Source organism: Danio rerio, chromosome 19 (genome assembly GCF_049306965.1).
Source record: "Danio rerio strain Tuebingen ecotype United States chromosome 19, GRCz12tu, whole genome shotgun sequence".
Lineage (NCBI taxonomy): Eukaryota > Metazoa > Chordata > Actinopteri > Cypriniformes > Danionidae > Danio > Danio rerio.
The window spans coordinates 16,321,035-16,339,267 of NC_133194.1; the positions used below are offsets into that span (position 1 = coordinate 16,321,035).

Below are 18,233 nucleotides of genomic sequence, written 5' to 3' on the forward strand. Positions count from 1 at the left end.
AAATAACCTAAATCAGTATTTTAAAATGCAATATTTAATGTGTCAGAGAAAATAGGCACGTCAATTTTTTTTTATGAAATAATATTTTGATATTAATCTGTTAACGGTTAATATCGCTTAACGAGCGGTTGTTGGTTGGCAAAATAAATCGAAATCAGCATTCCTAGTTTGGCATAAATTGTATCTCAATTTGATCTATTATTTGACGGTCAGTTGCCCTATCTACAAAAGAAACAAGAAGTGCTTCAACACAAGGTGCTGCATCGCCACAACACCAAGATTATGCGCCAAGATTATGGCATGTAAAATGTTCTCTTTATTAAACATTTATTTTTGAAATGTTACTAAAATGGTTTATAGCTAACTGAAATGTTCAGTTCTTGATATAACATATGGATGTTATGTAATGTAAGTCAGTAATTGTAATGCAGCATCATAATGAACAAATATGCGCTAGTCATTGGCTTATATTAATAAGGAGCTCAAAAATGGTCACGTCCGTAACGCAAAATTGTAGTTGTTTAAAGCAAAGACCTGAGATGAGTTGGCGATCATAATTAGTATGGACATATTTTGGCTTTGTATACAAACTTTTATTTTATTTGTTATAATATTTATTCCACAATATAAACATTTTCATTAAATCGTTACGGACGTGACACGTGACCGAAGCTGCGTGATGTCTTAAATATGTAGCTCATAAATCAAAAGGGCAGTAATGTTATAAAAATGTAAGGGTAATTATTTATACTACAGACTCCAATCCTTCTGCAGAATGATTACTGTTAACATAAAGCATGGAAAAGGTGAGTCTTTAATCCCTTTTTCTAAAGCACGAAATGTGGTTGGATTATAATGAAATTTACCATTGGCACAATCCTCATATTTCATTGATAAACAAACCAATTTCCTTAAAAATTCAACAAGAGCACATCATTACAATAAAATATAGACCTTAATGAGCAAATTTAAATAGGTTTTGTTATTTTGGTCAAAAGTTTATTTTTTCATGATAAGGTTGACATTTTCATGGAATTGCTCGTTACCATAATGGCACCTGTAAGTTCATGTTCTTTGAATCCATCTTTTTTACACCAGATAACACTTTTATTATTGCAATGATAATAATATACAATTATAATATATACATAATATTATGCTGCAGCCTATTAAAACATATAACCTACATAACAGCTTAATGTACAAAGTGGCATTACATTAGACATTATTGCTTACATAAAAAAAAAAAGAAAAACAAAAGTCATCAAATAAAATAAATCAATATTAAAGATTTTCTTTTTTATTATCAAGAAAAAAACAACAACAAAAGTACTGGTGGACTATTATATTAACTAAAAAAAGCAACAGTTCACCAGATTTTCTACAGCTTAACAAGTTTACGGATACGTGAAACTAAGATGTAAAGAAATTTAAGGACATTAAATAAATAACATCAATGTAATAAACTGAACAGTTAAAAATCAAAATCATTAAACCCCATTTGATTTATTTATTTTTTTTTCATTTTTTATATATTTCCCAAATAATGTTTAACATAGCAAAAAAAATAATAATAATAATAAAAAAATTACATATATATATATATATATATATATATATATATATATATATATATATATATATATATACATATATATATATATATRTATATGTATATATATATATATATATATATATATATATATATATATATATATATATATATATATATATATATATATATATATATATATATATATATATATATATTATAGAGGAAGTCTTATTTATTTTATTTAGGCTAGAATAAAAGCAGTTTTTAATTTTAAAAAAAAAACATTTTAAGGTGGAAATTATTAGCCTCTTTAAGCTATTTTTCCGACAGTCTAATTAACCTAGTTAAGCCTTTAAATGTCACTTTAAGCTGTAAAAAAGTGTCTTAAAAATATATAGTCAAATATTATTTACTGTCATCATGACAAAGATAAAATAAATCAGTTATTAGAACTATTATTTTTAGAAATGTGCTGAAAAATATTATCTCCGTTAAACAGAAATGGGGGAAAAAATAAATGGGGGGGAGGGGGGGGTAATAATTCAGGGGGTAATTCAGGGTAGTTAAAATAATAATTCAGGGTAGTTAAAATAGCAAAAAATAATGAAAAAAACTTAATACTTACGATTATTCAAATTATTAAATACTTAATACTTAAAAATGTATAATGTATTATTCTAGGGTTACTTATTAATTTCTAATTTCTTATTAATTATTTTATATATATTTTAATTTTATATATATTAACTAGACTATATATATATATATATATATATATATATATATATATATATATATATATATATATATATTAATATATATATATATATATATATATATATATATATATATATATATATATATATATATATATATATATATATATATATATATTAATATATATATATATATATATATATATATATATATATATATATATATATATATATAGTGAAAAATGTTGGAAACTGGTAGCCATTGACTTTCATAGCATATTTTATTTTCAACTATGAATCTCAATGGGTACTGGTTTCCAGCATTCTCTAAAATATCTTACTTTGTGTTCAACAGAAACAGAAACTCAAATATGGACCCACTTGTGGGTGAATAAACGGAGTTAATTTTTATTTAAGGGTGAACTCTCTCTTCAATGTAAAAGGAAACGACTTAATCTAGAAAAAAAAAATAATTGTAAAAACATTGTATAGCTTAGCAGTTCACGCTGCCCAATATATTCAACAATGTTAACAAATTTAAAATTAAATGTAAAATGTTAGCAATATGCTTTATTTTAAAAGTAATCATGTATATAAGGCCTAAGTAAGCATAGTTTTCAAGTAGAATGGCATGATGCAAAAAGTCCAAAGCAAAACATGCAGGTCTTTGTCATGAAAATGAGGCTTGTGTCAGTAGCAAAATGAAGCTCAGTTGATTGAAAATGAATTAAACATGAATCAGGAGTCTAAACAATACAACGCAGGGAACAATACAGTCAGTCAGGTGGAACATGGAAAACCACCTACAGAAAGTTCATCCATGTGGAAACTGATGTTTAAGTCAGGGACACGTATACTATATATGGTGATAGTTCAGATGCAGATTCTGAAATAATGCATGACTGAACAGAACAGACTAGTGGCCAAGTTTGTAAAACATTTTTCAGAGATAGAGAGAGAGGGGGGAAAAATAAATAAATAACATACCAAGATTATATTATTGTTTTTTAACTTAATAAATAATAAAGGGTCACACTGTATGAATGTATAGGATTTCATGAGTCAATGTCAGTTAATGCATCTACTAACATGAACTAATAATGAACAATAACTGAATCATTTACTAATGATTTACTAATAAAAATATTGTTCATGTTAGTACATACATCAACAAACTAATTGAACATTATTGTGTTTTCATTTAAATAATATTTTGGATATTTTTAAACAGGTGATCTTTTTAATAAAAAAATCAATAACAACTCTATACAAGTGACCTTGTTTTTTTTTTTATATATAATTACAACATAATATGTGGAAGCACTTATGAGAGCACATTCACTCTAGTAGCACTCACTCACATACTCAAAATACAGAAAAAAACATTCTTGAAAAATTAAACTGTGTCTGAATTATTTTATTTAATTATTAAACTACAATGGAAACATCCATATGGATTTCCAGTATGCGAATTATTTTATTTAATTATTAAACTACAATGGAAACATCCATATGGATTTCCAGTATGCGCATTCTAAAAAGTCATTTGATTTTGTTATAAGAGATCATGTGATGTGATTTGTGTTTGAACGGACAAATCAGCAGGCTGAAGACATTGTAAAACATCTGAAATGTTGTTTTAGTCATTCTAAAATACCTTCAGTTTCAGTATTGTTGTTAATATATTTATTAAATACTTCCACAACTGTTAAGAGCATTTATGCTCCACGTATCATGCCTTCAAAAGCCACCACGCGTTCATTGCGTGTCGACATTTGTCTTCTGAGGCACAGGTCACTTATTAAATAAAAATAAAAAAAGATTCACACTGCTTCTACCACCGCAAATTCAGTTTTTACTTTTGATATTTGGCACCGGTTAATCAGGAAGAGACGATTTTGTTGGATGGAAATGCTGCTTTATTCAAACGTGTTTAAGCAATATTCCAGTTTTGCACATAAAGTCAATTAGTTTTTTGGATGAAAGCATAGCTATTCGCAGGTATGATCAATCTTGTTTGTGGTTAAATTTAGATTGATAGCTGAGCCCTACTAAATTAATATTTATTCTAAAAATATATAGTGCAGCCCCATTTTTTCCCAATGAACATTCAGTCATTCATTTTCTCTTCGACCTGGGCTTGCCATAGCGGAATGAACCGCCATCTTATCCAGCATATTTTTTATGCAGCAGATGCCTTTCCAGCTGCAACCCATCACTGGAAAACCCCCATATCTACTCATTCAAACACATACACTATAGACAATTTAGCTCACCCAATTAACCTACAGTGTATCACATGTCTTTGGACTAGTGGGAGAAACTCTTAGAAGCACGGGGAGAACCCCAATAAACATAAAAAACTAAACATTTTACATACTTTCATTACCCTGCACCACTGTCTACTCCAGCTAAAGTCTATCACAAAAGCAGCATAAAGTTCCACATACTAGCAGGTGCAGCTTTGAAGCTTAAAAGCAACAGGACAAAAAATGACTCACCTTGCAGTGCTGTGTTGCTGCTGTGATGGACTGGTTTGGGAGGGGGCATTGGCGGCTGTTTAAGGGGAACAGGGGCTGCAGGGGTGGGGTGTTTGGGGACAGTGGGTGGGGTGGAGTGAGGTAGAACAGCAGGTGGGTTTGAGTGTGCAGGGGCAGCTGGCGTTGTCACGTGAGCAGGAACAGTAGGTGGTGTCATGTGGGCAGGAACAGTGGGTAGGGTCTTGTGGGTGGAAACAGTGGCTGGGGTTGTGTGGGCGGGAACAGTTGGCGGCACCTCACGGTCACCTGCTATTAAGGAAGGAATGAGAATAGTGCGCGAGGAGTCGTCTACATTCAAAGACACAGTCCTAGGTGGAGGCTTAGCAATGGGTGGAGCAGAGGATGAGGATGATGAAGAAGATGAGGATGATGATGATGACAAAGAGGAAAATGAGGGTGGGACTGGAGCAGGCTCAGCGGAGGAAGGAGCAGCAATCACCCTTTTGGGAGGGAGAATGGCCTGTTTAGGGGGTGGCTGTGACTCTTTAGTGGAAGTACTTGCAGGTTTGGGCTCAGGAACAAACTGCACACCCACTGATCCTAAGAGTGAGCACAAGACACATGCACAAACACACATAAGCACAAATGAAACACACAAGTGCACAGTATAGTCACAATGACAAGCAAGAGTCAATGGAAAAGCTTAGGGAAGCATGTGAATGGAGCAGCAATGAGGTGCAGAAGCGCTCTAAAGACCACATGAATTCACAAATGTGATGAGTCCTTTACTTTGCATTAAAGACATTTTTTGAAAACTCTGAATCATTTTTTTTAAACTTTTAAATGCCTTTAAAGATGCTTTAGGCAGAATCATTAAGTTAGAGCTGTTTCATGGGGTCTTTAACATCACTGTTGCTAGCAAAACATTTTGTACATAGTAAGCAGCTACAGATCTACTATCATTCTTCAAGTATACTTCTGCCCTGTTCAACTTGAGCCTGATGTGAAATGTAATGTAGGTAGCCAAAGAATTTTACAGTGTGAAAATTCCACAAGTATGATTTATGATCTTATGATTATTATTGAATTAACTGAATTTTACATTTAGGAACGTCATTATACCTTTTTAACTGTACATGATACCCGATTTAAGAGTGACCTGGACACATGCAAGCAAAATACAAATTTTGGATCAAACGTGACTGTTTGCTTGAGACGTCTACTCCAGTGCTGTCCTGCCCTTTTTCTAATGGGTCACTTCCTAGCAGAGTTTGCATCCAACACAGCTGACTATGTGTTTCACAACATCCTAAAGACCTTGCTTAGATGGTTCATGTGTTTAATTAGTTTTAAAGTCCCCATGAACCAGAAGCTGCGACCATTATTTTTTTCGCATTAGGACACAGTTCCTAGAAAAACGCAATATTAAATGACACAACAGTGGGCGTGGCTTGTTTTTCTACTGCGAGCGGAATTAATAAGGTGAAGTAGGTATTTCATTCAGTTAGATGGAGAAAAGGGTTTGGGGAGAGTCCTTAAATCTAACAGACGACTCCTCCTCACCATTTCAGTTTGTTGTCAAAACTGACAGTTGGAGCAGCCGGATTAAATATGTTAGCCATGCCCATTTGATATAGATGTAAGTAATCTGACAAATTAACGGAAAAATACAGGAAGTGCTATTACAGATTTTAGTTAAAGATTAGAAAGACACTTTTTTTATTCCTAATGACATGCACAGATGAATTGTCCACCACAACAAAATCATATGGTTAGTTTTGATTTCTTGGGGACTTTAAAGCTGAACTTAACTGGATGATTAGAGTGATTGGATGGTTTAAGCTTTTTTAATTAGTTTCAAAACTAAACTCTGCTGGAATAGGATTCAAACAAGGTCTATACTAAATATGTCTGAGTGAAAGAGTCAAATCAACTGTTTACATGGAATTACTGTTGATGCCTCGTTGTCTTGCACCACATCCAATGTATTACATTGCCATGCCGACTATAAATGTTCACATCGGGTTTTTTTTTTTTGTGTAGCGCTGCTTTCAGCTGCTTTCTTTTATTGTTCATATTCTGTACAGGGTATACTCTTTTATTTACTATAGATACACTTTGATTATGTTGTATTTTGAATGTTTACAAAATCCTTAGAGCAACATGACATAACTAACTTTATAAAAAACTTTTATTAAAAAAAAGAAAAAAAAAGAAAAAACATATTATTCCAGGGTAGCCCTATATTCTTTCTAATGGCCCTTTCTACTGAGTGGTATTGTACGGTACGGTACGGTACGCTTTTATGGTCGATTCCACTGTCAAAAGGTTCCAAAAAGCGAACAGTACCCTCCCACTTTTTGGGTACCCTTTTGAAAGGGTACATAGCATGACAAAAGGGTAACAAAAGGCGCAGACACGCAGCTGAAGGCTTTTGGTTTACAGAAATATATCACCAACTCATGCACAAGCAGGAGAATAAAAACAAAGGAACCATCATTTTTAAATACACAGCCGAGACATTACGCCGTAATCATATATACATATAATAAAGAGCCATGGTTCTGTTGTTGTTTTTCGAGGCCATCTAAAAGCAAGAGCGGTCTCACTTTCTTCAGAGAGCTAGCGATCGCTCGTGTGCATGTCTATATTTGAAATAACAGACTTCTTGGGCTGATGATAATAACGTGCATGTGATTATTAAAGTGCTTCTGACATGCGATCCGATTCTGAAACTGACAAACGCGAGAGTGAAGCACGAAAAAACTAAGAAGAAGCTGGAAAAAAAAACAAAGGAGCAAATGATTCTTTCAGCAACCTAAAACATGAACAAACTGCCATGTTTAACTATTATAATCATCCTTTTGAACTATTATGAACTCGGAATGACAGAAAATACTTTCTAACAAGAGGTTACATGTGCTGGTGAAGATTAAAGATACAGATGAGAGGTTTGCACTAACTGTGGACTATATATTGTGTGTTGTTTTCGCACCCAAATAAGGACTAAATGTATGCTGTGTGTAGTTTGTCTGTAATTGGTAACATATCTGAGACTGTACGGGTCTGTATATGTTCATATATGGTGCATTTATTTATTTATTTTATATAACTCCAGATGTTACCGTAGGCTATTTCGCATCATTGGTCTGCAGTTATAATCAAATCATGTTCATAGAAAGGTTAGTAGTGAACATTTAAAGTATTTATGTGTATAAAGCATCTGTTTTGTGAGAAGTGCATCTCATACGGTATGTGAACGACCCCTACAGCTTTAGTTTGTCATTTCCTCAAGCACCATTAGCCGCGTTTCAACTATCGCGCCTAAATCAAATGAGCCAGGGCGAGCCAAGGCCAGTCGCGTTTCCACTGTCAGTTCTGGGGCCTAATCAGGCCAAAGCGGGGCTTTCTTGGGGCCAGAGGCTGGCCTTTTTCGGCCCGCCGAATACCTTGGGCCAAAGAGGGCCAGCTGGGGCTTTGGGGTGGAGTGAAAGGAGAGGCAGAGTGCGGACAGTTTTTCGATCGCACACGAGTACATGGACCAAAAAAATAAATAAATAAGGGAAACATTTAGCCTTACAGGCAGGGGTCTTTTTGCTTATGATCGCCCTTATGTTTCCCTTTTAAATGTAAGGCTGTTGCATAAAATAATAAAGTTTTCATTTATAAGCAGGGCTTTACATTAACATGGGTTAGACAGACACCTCCACTAGCCACTTTGGCTGGTTAAAAATAAATTTTTAAATTGTAATTTTCCTAAAAGCAGGGTCGACGATATAAGGATGACCCAATATGCGTGCAAAAGTGGTCTTAGAATCGAGAAGTAAAAAATTTATCACGTGAGCAGAAGAAAGCAAATGAATACCGAATAAGAAGATGATGATCACTCGCGCTAACAGCTGATGTGATGCGCGCGACTTCTTAAAATGCGTGCGCGCGCTCCCGAATCGTGAAGCAACCGTGTCTGGAACAGGTTCTGAAAACGCAACTGCCATCAGTTCTCTTTCAAATAAACTAGACAAAAAGTGATGAACATGCCTCCACAGTCCTGAAGCTTTTAAGAGCTCAAAATGTGTCTTTTTATAAGCAGCACCGGTTGCTTTCACTTTGAACAGATTATTAAATTGCCTAAAGTTAACCGTGTGCATGTGATCATCCTTTTATTATCACACACAGTATGTTTCACCTGCTTTCATTTGCTTACGGTTTTATTTGCTTTCATTTTTGTTAAAATGGTTTAATTACCTTTTTTTACAATTTGCTTTAATGGGAGATGAACTCTCCATTTAAGTGCAGTTAACTGGTGATCCGGGAGATGTTTAGCCACGACAGATTACCGTGTTTATTTTTGATACAAGACAATAGTTATTTTTTAAAAAGTCTATTGCTTTTCTTTCTTTTTAACGAAATGTTTTGTTAAATAAATGAAGTTCATCATGAAGCATTTTTGGGGTGAGTCAAAGCAGAAACTAGGCGACCTTTTTTTCTGTCTTCGTTAGTGTCAAGACCACTCGATTTGGATGCCAACAGTCAGTTGTTAAGTAAATGAATATGATGAATGAGAACAAACAGGTATGTGTGTATAGACATACAATGTACTGCTGTACATTAACGTGTCATTTGTTTGTTTCGGTTGTCTTTATTTGAATTGTTTCATGATGATGTGATGGTGTGCTTTATCTGCCTGATTCCCGCTGAAGTGTGTGGGTTGTGTGACGTTTGATTCGGGGGACGTTGTGGGGGCGGGGATTGCGTGACGCACTGCGAGCTACTAGCCCGACAGTGGAAACGCGACATGATTTCAGCCTGACTGCTTAACCTCCTGGGCGATTGGCCTGGCGCGATAAAAGCCCTGGCTCGCAATGGCCCGACAGTGGAAATGCGGCTATTGGTACCCCTTTGGTAGTGGAAACGCAAGCCTGATAAAGCCGCACCATACCATACCAATCAGTGGAAACGGGCCATAATAGGGGATGTACTAAATGTTCAGTCATTGAAAATTATTGGCTGAAAATGGTATTTTGGGTTTTCAGCTAAAAGTAAAAAATGAAAAAAAAACATGAGCTTTGTGGGCATGATAGTATTTGATTGTACTACGCATGCTCACCAGAAAAGAAAAGTCAGCTAAAAACCTTTTGCTACTGCTTGTAATAGTGCCACTGCACATGACAATGCTGGTTAAATGACACCTCTAGACTCTTGACTCTAAAACTTTACTTTTTACTTTACTTTTTATTGACTTGACCTCAATTTAAGGAACTGACTTAAAAGACTTTCAAAATTAATTTATATTATTTATTAAAATAATAAATAATTACAACAAAACGGTTTTTATTTGGTTTTCAGCCAAGTGCATCCAGATTTTTTGGTTTCTGCCCAGCCCTACTTTGTAAGTTTCCTGGGTCTAAACTAATATTAATGTAGTCCATAGTAATCCTCAAAGTGTTTTATGAAGTGAATGGATGTTTTACCTTTTCGTGTTCTTGTTTCTTCCTCTCCAGATGTGTATCGTAGCAGTGTGCTGCTCTGGAGGGCCTCTGACACCGGCCGGACCTTCAGTCCATTATCAGATATGCTCTTTGAAAGAACAGGCCTCATGTCCATTTCTGACTGCGGCCGTGTTAATTTCCCATCAGATACTTGTTTTGCAGGTTCTGGTCTCCTGACATCCCTTCTTCCTTTTTCCTCGCGTCTATCGCGTTCCTCTCTTTTATCTCTCTCTTCCCTCCTTTCGATTTGTTCTTTTCGCTCTCGATCATCTACTCTCTCTGGTTCATCCCGCCTTTCGTGTTCTTCTTTTCTGTCTCGTGGCTGTTTCCTGTCCCTGTTGTCTCTCCAGTCTTTCTCCTCCCGCTTTTCTCTGTCATTCCTCCTTTCCTTCTCACGATCATCTCTTCCTTGCCAGTTTTCTTTATCTGGCCTCTTGTCATGTTTGTCTCGGTCATCTCTGCGTTCTCCCCTTACATCTCTGTCATCCTTTCTGTCCCGTCGTTCCTTTTCCCGATTCGCTTTCTCTTCTCTTTCCTCTCGCCGGTATCGTCCATCCTCCTGTCCTGGTCTATCTAATGGTAATGATCCTGTTCGTTTCTCATAATCTGACTCCAGGCGGCTACGTCGGTCTGGTTCAGTTGGAATCCGCGTTTGAGCATCAACATCTAGGGGTTGTCGGTTGCGACTAACATCAGAGGGCACTCGGCTGCGGCGTTCCGCTTCAGGTGCACAGCTATTCCTCTGATCTTCTCCCTGTGGCCGTGAAGACGGAGCCTTGACTTCAGACCCTGAATCAGATTTGCGGTCACCAGGCACTGGACCAGTGTGGCCATTCTTTACTGGAGGAGCTTTGTGATTAACATCATTGCTCTCTGAAACAGATATGGGTAATGGAGTATGAGACTCAAGACAATAGAACACAGAAATGGATACCACAAGAGGTACATTTACTGAAACAACTGAACAATGAAGTAATGAAGACTTGTGAGATACATTGCTCACATTTTGTAATGACTGGATATTTTTGACAGTGGTGGAACGAGCGGAAACAAATTATGCTTAAGTAAATGTATCATTGCGTGCAAAAAAGTATTTCGCATCATCATACTGTAGGCATCTTTGCATGTAACAATTCTTGGACACATTTAATACTTCCACTCTGGCCATGTTTCCTGCATTTAAAAAGCATCTGTGTATTCAAGTCGGTGATTAAGACCCCATCCCAATTTTATTTTTGTACTCCTACCCCTTCCCCTTGGCCCTTGAAACAGAGTATGAAGGGAAAGGGCTTCAATTTGCACCCCTAAGAAATGAGACACCACTCCAACAACTGCACACGTCATTATATGTCATCGCGAGCTCTTGCTTCATATGAGATGGCTACTGCTGTAGTTATTCCAGTTGTTTTTTTTTGGCATTTATTTTCAGGACATCACTGAAGGCAACAGTATCATGCTATCATGACGATATAATGAGGCAATAAGTTCATAACAGTACTGTGCATTTACACCCTGGCCAAATTCATCTATGTAAGCACAAGAAAACAGCATTAGTGTTATACCAAACACTGTAAAAAGCTCATTCCCAGTCAGTATTTTTTTGAAAGGGTATTCGAGTGTCATCGACTGTCAGAATGTTATGGGACTACTAGACTATAAAAGTTATTATTAGGGATTATAGATAGCAAAATTTAGCAATTTTTATTTTAGCGTAGATCCTTGATGAACTGTCCGACGTGCACATAATGCAAATCTTTCATTCAGGCTAACAAACAAATGATGAAAAGAAACATATTAAAACAATTCAATTCAAATATAATGTATGGTTTTCCAAATAACCCTAAACGATATCCAACTCTAAATTAGGAATCGGACGATAACCATTTTTCAAACTATACCGCTGTTTGGAAAAGTCAAGGTTTTAAAACCGCCAAGATATTCTGACTACTGTTCCTAAAGTATGTGTAAAAAAAAAAATAGATATATATATATTATTTTTTTTTTACATTTTAATTAATTAATTTTTTTAGGACAACAGTATCTTCAGCAGAAAATATATCCAAATATGCCATTTTAAATTGTAAAGAAATCTGTGTTGTTGAAACAAAAAAAAAAAAAAAAGAGAGCAGTCAATAAATAATTTGAAGTATTTGGCCTGACATGTTTACTGCTCCAAAATACTATAAATATTTTAAAAATGTATTATTTTCAGAGGAATAAAGTTATTGTTTTTAATCAGATTTTTAAAAATATATATATTTTACAGCAGTGAGCACAATACCATGATACTGTGAAAATTTTTATTAAAGGTTATCATACCGTCAGAATCTTATACTGTTCCATGCCTGCTCTATATACAGTACTAAAAATGTACTCAACTAACTTTGTAAAGTTCTCAGAAACAGTAGTACGCTGTGGTGCAGTAATAAGTATTTGTACTTTATTCCACTGACTATAGACAATCAAAAAAAAAAAAAAAACTATTTATGTATACATTTTTGAAAATTCTTAATTTATATGCAATTTACTCCCTTCAGCGTAACATGCACTCTGCCATGCAGGTGGACATACCATTCTCTGGGATGTCCTTCAGTAACCCTCTCTCTATCAGCTCCTCCCTGGGCTTCCTCACCGACATCTTTCTTTCCAAGACTAATCATTTAAAAAGAGAGCAGAGACAATTCATCTCTCAAACCACTGGCTTTGCAAATTAAATATGAAGCAATCAAATATAATATGAAAATTATTTATTATGTAATGCTGACATTACATTAGAGATTACATTGATCAAAGTGGATTATTAGTCCAAAAAAAAAAAAAAAAAAAACCTTAACAAGCAAGCACCTTCTGATGTTTCCTTAAATTTGTCACTGGTTTTCTTCTTCCTCCACTTCCAGGGTTTGAAGATCTTGCCCAGGCTGGGGAACTTGCCCTTGCTCTTTGCGGAAGGGTTTCCAGCTCCTGGATTTGCTCCATCACTCTCTGGCATACTATGATCGACTTCATCATCTGAGGAGGAGAAGAATGAAAAAAGTTGGTTCCAGACCAATAGGGGTCTCATTTTCACATTTTATTGCACATAACTGCATCACAGATTATTAGATTTTTTAATTATGCATGACTGCTTAACAGAGCAGCAAGAAACAGCAGAACATGCGGAACACTTGATGAGGAACTACAAATGAAAACTTGTCACTGACAGGCGGCATCTTTTCAGACATAGTATCTCAGCGATTCTCCTTAGCCATAGTTATGACAGAGCAATAAACAACTGGGTTGGGAGCTTGGTCTGTTCTGGGCAAGCTATGCTGACTTTCACCTTGATATTTTAGCGCGGATGTTTACCTGACCGGTGAGCCATCTGACAAAAAAGTGCCCTTCTGAATTAAATCAGCAGGATGCCATACTTTTACTGCAGTTCGGCAGTTTCACTTTAACTCACAAACTTTTCATTCATGTCCCATGACAAACTGGGGTATTAGACGCAAATAAGGAGTAAGGACTGGTGAGAGTGTTATGGAAAGTAATAACGCATGCCAAATAAAATAAAAAATAAAAAAAACTTCTGCATATCGCAATGTGTGTGTCTGTGTGTGTGTGCAGTCCTTTACTGACAGCCGCATGTGTGGATCTTATCGGAAAATATGTAAAAAAAAAAAAAAAAAAAAAAGTCCTACATGACGGCAATAGTTTGATTGCTGTTTACTTCAATGATTACACTAATAAATGCATACTCCACATGTCTTAATTCCATTTCTGTTTAGTTCAGTTATGACTTTAGCCAAATTAAGGTGATCAAAAATCGCTGTTTGGTGCTTATCTAGGCCTACAGTTCAAAATTCATGTTTAACTGAATAAACAGTAAGTAAATACAAGTACATCTTCATTCATTCATTCATTTTCTTGTCGGCTTATTCCCTTATTTGATCCTGGGTCGCCACAGTGGAAGGAACCGCCAACTTATCCAGCAAGTTTTTACGCAGCGGATGCCCTTCCAGCTACAACCCATCTCTGGGAAACATCCACACACACATTCACACAAACACTTATTCAATACGAACAATTTAGCCTACCCAATTCACCTGTACCGCATGTCTTTGAACTGTGGGGGAAACCGGAGCACCCGAAGGAAACCCACGCGAACGCAGGGAGAACATGCAAACTCTGCACAGAAACGCCAACTCAGCCGAGGTTCGAACCAGCGACCTAGTGACCTTCTTGCTGCGAGGCAACAGCACTACCTACTGCGCCACTGCTTCGCCCTACAAGTTTTTACAATTTATTTTCATAACCAATTATTATACTAGAATAGTTTCTCAAACAGTTTGTGATGCATTTTGGACACAATAGATGAGCCCCTGGTCTAAAGTGGCACCTGACTTGAGAAACCCATTCTCAAAGACTTATTATTTGGGTAGCACACATATTCTGAATGCCTTCGGCAGAATTCAAAGGAGCCATTTTAATCTAGATTAATTCCAAGATTACAGTGAGATTAATCTAGATAAAAAATGCATCTATGCCCAATATTGGCATTTCTGTGTGGAGTTTGCATGTTCTCCCCGTGTTTGTGTGGGTTTCCTTCGGGTGTTCCGGTTTCCCCCACAATCCAAAGACGTGGTATAGGGTAAATTGGGTAAGCTAAATTATCCGTAGTATATGTGTGTGAATGAGTGTCTATGGATGTTTCCCAGTGATGGGTTGCAGCTGGAAGGGCATGCGCTGCGTAAAACATATGCTGGATAAGTTGGCGGTTCACTCCACTGTGTTGACAGCAGAATAATAAAAGGACTATATATATATTATATATGTTAGGGCTGCTCGATTATGGGAAAAATCATAATCATAATTATTTTGGTCATAATTGCAATCATGATTTTTCAAAACTATTATCAATCGAAGTTAAAATCATTTGGTTTTTCATAATGGTTAAAAGCCAATATCGAAATCGGATTTTCGATCAATTGTCTGTATGTATGTATTTGAAAGGGATATGAGTGTTTGGATTGGTATCTGACTGAAATGTGTATTTCCCATGTATACCTGCTGGCTGCATGACTATCTCTCATATGTCCGCGCCTCATTAGCCGCTCACTCAGCGCAGGTGCATTACGGCAACTTTGATCAGTTTGTTGGTGTGTTACTATGGTGGTTATGAGCCACTGCATTCTATTCTGTCCCATCACAGTTTAACTTTGTTAATTTATCCAGAGATTACAGTGGCTATTTCACAGTTAATGCTGCAAATTTGTATGCTTCAGGTTTTATCATTTTAAAGATTCGTGTCAAGTCACAGCAGAAACTCAACACTCTTGTCTGCATTTCTCTCAGCTTACAAATGCTTTATATAAATGTTTTCGTACAGCAAAACATATAGGCTCGATGCATGCAACACACCATTAAAATAACCCTGTGTATTAAAATAAAGGTTTCAGTTGTTAGTATTAACAGTATGTTAATCTTCAAAGGGACTTCCTATGCTGAAATCCTTTTTATGAAAGATTGTGTGGCAACAGTGTATGAATATAGCCAGCCTCTAATGTTAAAATTATTAGTATTTATATAAACTTCATAAAAACAGTCTGAGAAACACTTTGATTGACATTCTCTCTTTGTACATGTCATTAGCCCGCCTATTAGTTTAGAGATCCCTGAGTGAGAAGAATCAGTCTAAACCCTAAGCTAAAGCTATAACAAGGGCACTGTATGCTTATATTGCTAAATATATGCAGCCTTACGCTTATGATTTTATTTATTTTTATATATTTTTAAGTTATTTGTTCTTAGATACAATTTGTTTAAGACTAACAGTTTTTAAATAAATTAAAAGCCAGTTGCAATTAACAACCAAGTTTAAATTTATTTTTCCCTCTTGCTATATCAGAATACCACATATTTAATTTATAAAATAGTGTGCTAATACTGAGATCAAGATGCATCATTTTTTAACTTTTTGTAATTGATTATAAGGCCTCAATTTCTGTTTAACAAAGAGATTTTTTCAACATATTTCTAGTCATAATAGTTTTATTAACTAATTTCTTATAACTCATCTATTTTATCTTTGCCATAATGAGAGTAAATATTATGTTAATAGATATTAAAATACTTATATACAGCTTAAAGTGACATTTAAAGACTTAACTAGGTAGATTAGGTTAACTAGGCAGGTTAGAGTAATTAGGCAAGTTATTGTACAACGACTGTTCTGAAGACAGTCAGAAAAAAAAACTGCTTAAAGGGGCTGATAATTTTGTCCTTAAATTGGTTCATAAAAATTAAAACTGCTTTTTTTTTCTAGCTGAAATAAAACAAATAAGACTTTCTCCAGAAGAAAAAAATATTATCAAACATACTGTGAATATTGTCTTGTTCTGTTAAACCTTTTGTACTTTTTACATTACATTAAAATTAACAAAATTTACACTACATAACTACATAAAATACACTACATAAAATTTACACTACATTAAATTTAACAAATCAAAATGGTCTTAATGATGACAGTCAGCAACTACACTGTGTTCATTGCAATGGGATGTTACACGTGAAAGTAGTAATCGCACACAGGCCTGGCTTATGACTCACACAGAAACCCTGAGTAACATGACACTCATTGCACTGCTACACGTTCTCAGTTGAAAATAAAGTAAAACTACTTTCCTGTGATAAGACTTGTATTTGCTTACCACAGTAACTATAATTCCCTAAACAATTATGTAATGACAGTGTAATATGTTGCCATGTATTAACATAATTACAACCATTTCAAAAGCTAATGAGTCACTTGCTAGTTACAACAGTGGGTGGAGAATAAGCACAGTTAAAGGGACACTGAAACTCTTACTCAAACAAGCAATGTACTGTATGAGCTCATTGTACACATGCCATCATGTACTGTGCAAAGATAAGTCCCAGTTAAACGTAATACCAGAACTAGACCTAATCAAGCCACCAATACAGTTTGATGATATTTCAAAACATCCCAAAGGAATTTTAACAGGGTATATACAAGAATCAGAGAGTTTAATTCAATACTTTTAAAGCCACTTTTAATACTCTTTTCATACAATAAGACCTCTTTGCCACTTTCAACTAATAACACTGGCAACATTTTAACTTGCAATACATTTAAATACTGATTGTACGAAAGCACAACTAAAGAGTCTTGCAATAATTCCTTTTAAATGCAGAAGAATTCAAAAGATTAAAAACGAAAAACAAGATTTATTTTCCCGATTACCCTTATTAAAAGTACAAAAAGAAAAATACAAACACTAATTACACACAAAAAAAAATGTATGTAGGCATTTAGCAAACTGACTTTAAATGAATTATTAAAACTCCCATTTAGTTCAACAAATTTCTCTTGATTTTGAAGTCCCATGGTCAACTAGACTTATTTTTGACTAGCAAATAGGCTATTCTATATTTTAGAATTTTCAAAATCACATTTTTTTAATGAGTATGTGACTGATTATTTATTTATTTATTTTTCATTTTACTGCTGTAAGCAAAACATGCAAGCAAAACGTAATGTCTAATTTGTATCGATTTCATAAACACAGCATTCAACATTCACAGTTTAAATTCAGATAAAAGTTAGCATTAACATGGTATATATTAGGCATGGTACGAGGTTTTAAAACTGCCAACATTTTCTGTAATACTGTTCCTAAGGTATGTGTAAATGTTTTTTTTACATTTTAAAAAAGTTTTTTCAGGACAACGATATCTCCAGCAGAAAATATATCCAAAGATGAAATTTTAAATTGTAAATAATTTTTTTAAAACAAATGAGAGCAGAAGTCAATGATTCATTTGCATTATTTAGCCTAATATGTTTACTGCTCCAAAATATGAAATATCTTTAAAAAAAAAAAAAAATATATATATATATATATATATATATATATATATATATATATATATATATATATATATATATATATATGTGTGTGAGTTTTACTTTTTTTTTTTGCTTTTTACTCAG

At 34.7% G+C, this 18,233-nt stretch overlaps 1 protein-coding gene across 25 annotated transcripts in view; it reads right to left on the reverse strand.

The window, feature by feature from the left end:
* phactr4a (phosphatase and actin regulator 4a) overlaps nucleotides 1–18,233 on the reverse strand; it is an 87,380-nt gene that overhangs the window by 21,815 nt on the left and 47,332 nt on the right. For 10 of the 25 annotated variants that reach the window (XR_012394689.1, XR_012394684.1, XR_012394687.1 and 7 more), the window contains 4 exons: nucleotides 13,085–13,249; nucleotides 12,812–12,892; nucleotides 10,223–11,113; nucleotides 4,773–5,351 (listed from right to left, as the gene is read on the reverse strand). Coding sequence is in view for 16 of the 25 variants with exons in the window: in XM_068215170.1 (XP_068071271.1) it covers nucleotides 4,773–5,351; nucleotides 10,223–11,113; nucleotides 12,812–12,892; nucleotides 13,085–13,249 (1,716 nt within the window). In the remaining 9 variants the exon portion in view is untranslated. The remainder of the gene's footprint in view (nucleotides 1–4,772; nucleotides 5,352–10,222; nucleotides 11,114–12,811; nucleotides 12,893–13,084; nucleotides 13,250–18,233) is intronic. The other 15 variants (XR_012394692.1, XR_012394686.1, XR_012394690.1 and 12 more) reach the window with 3 other exon arrangements.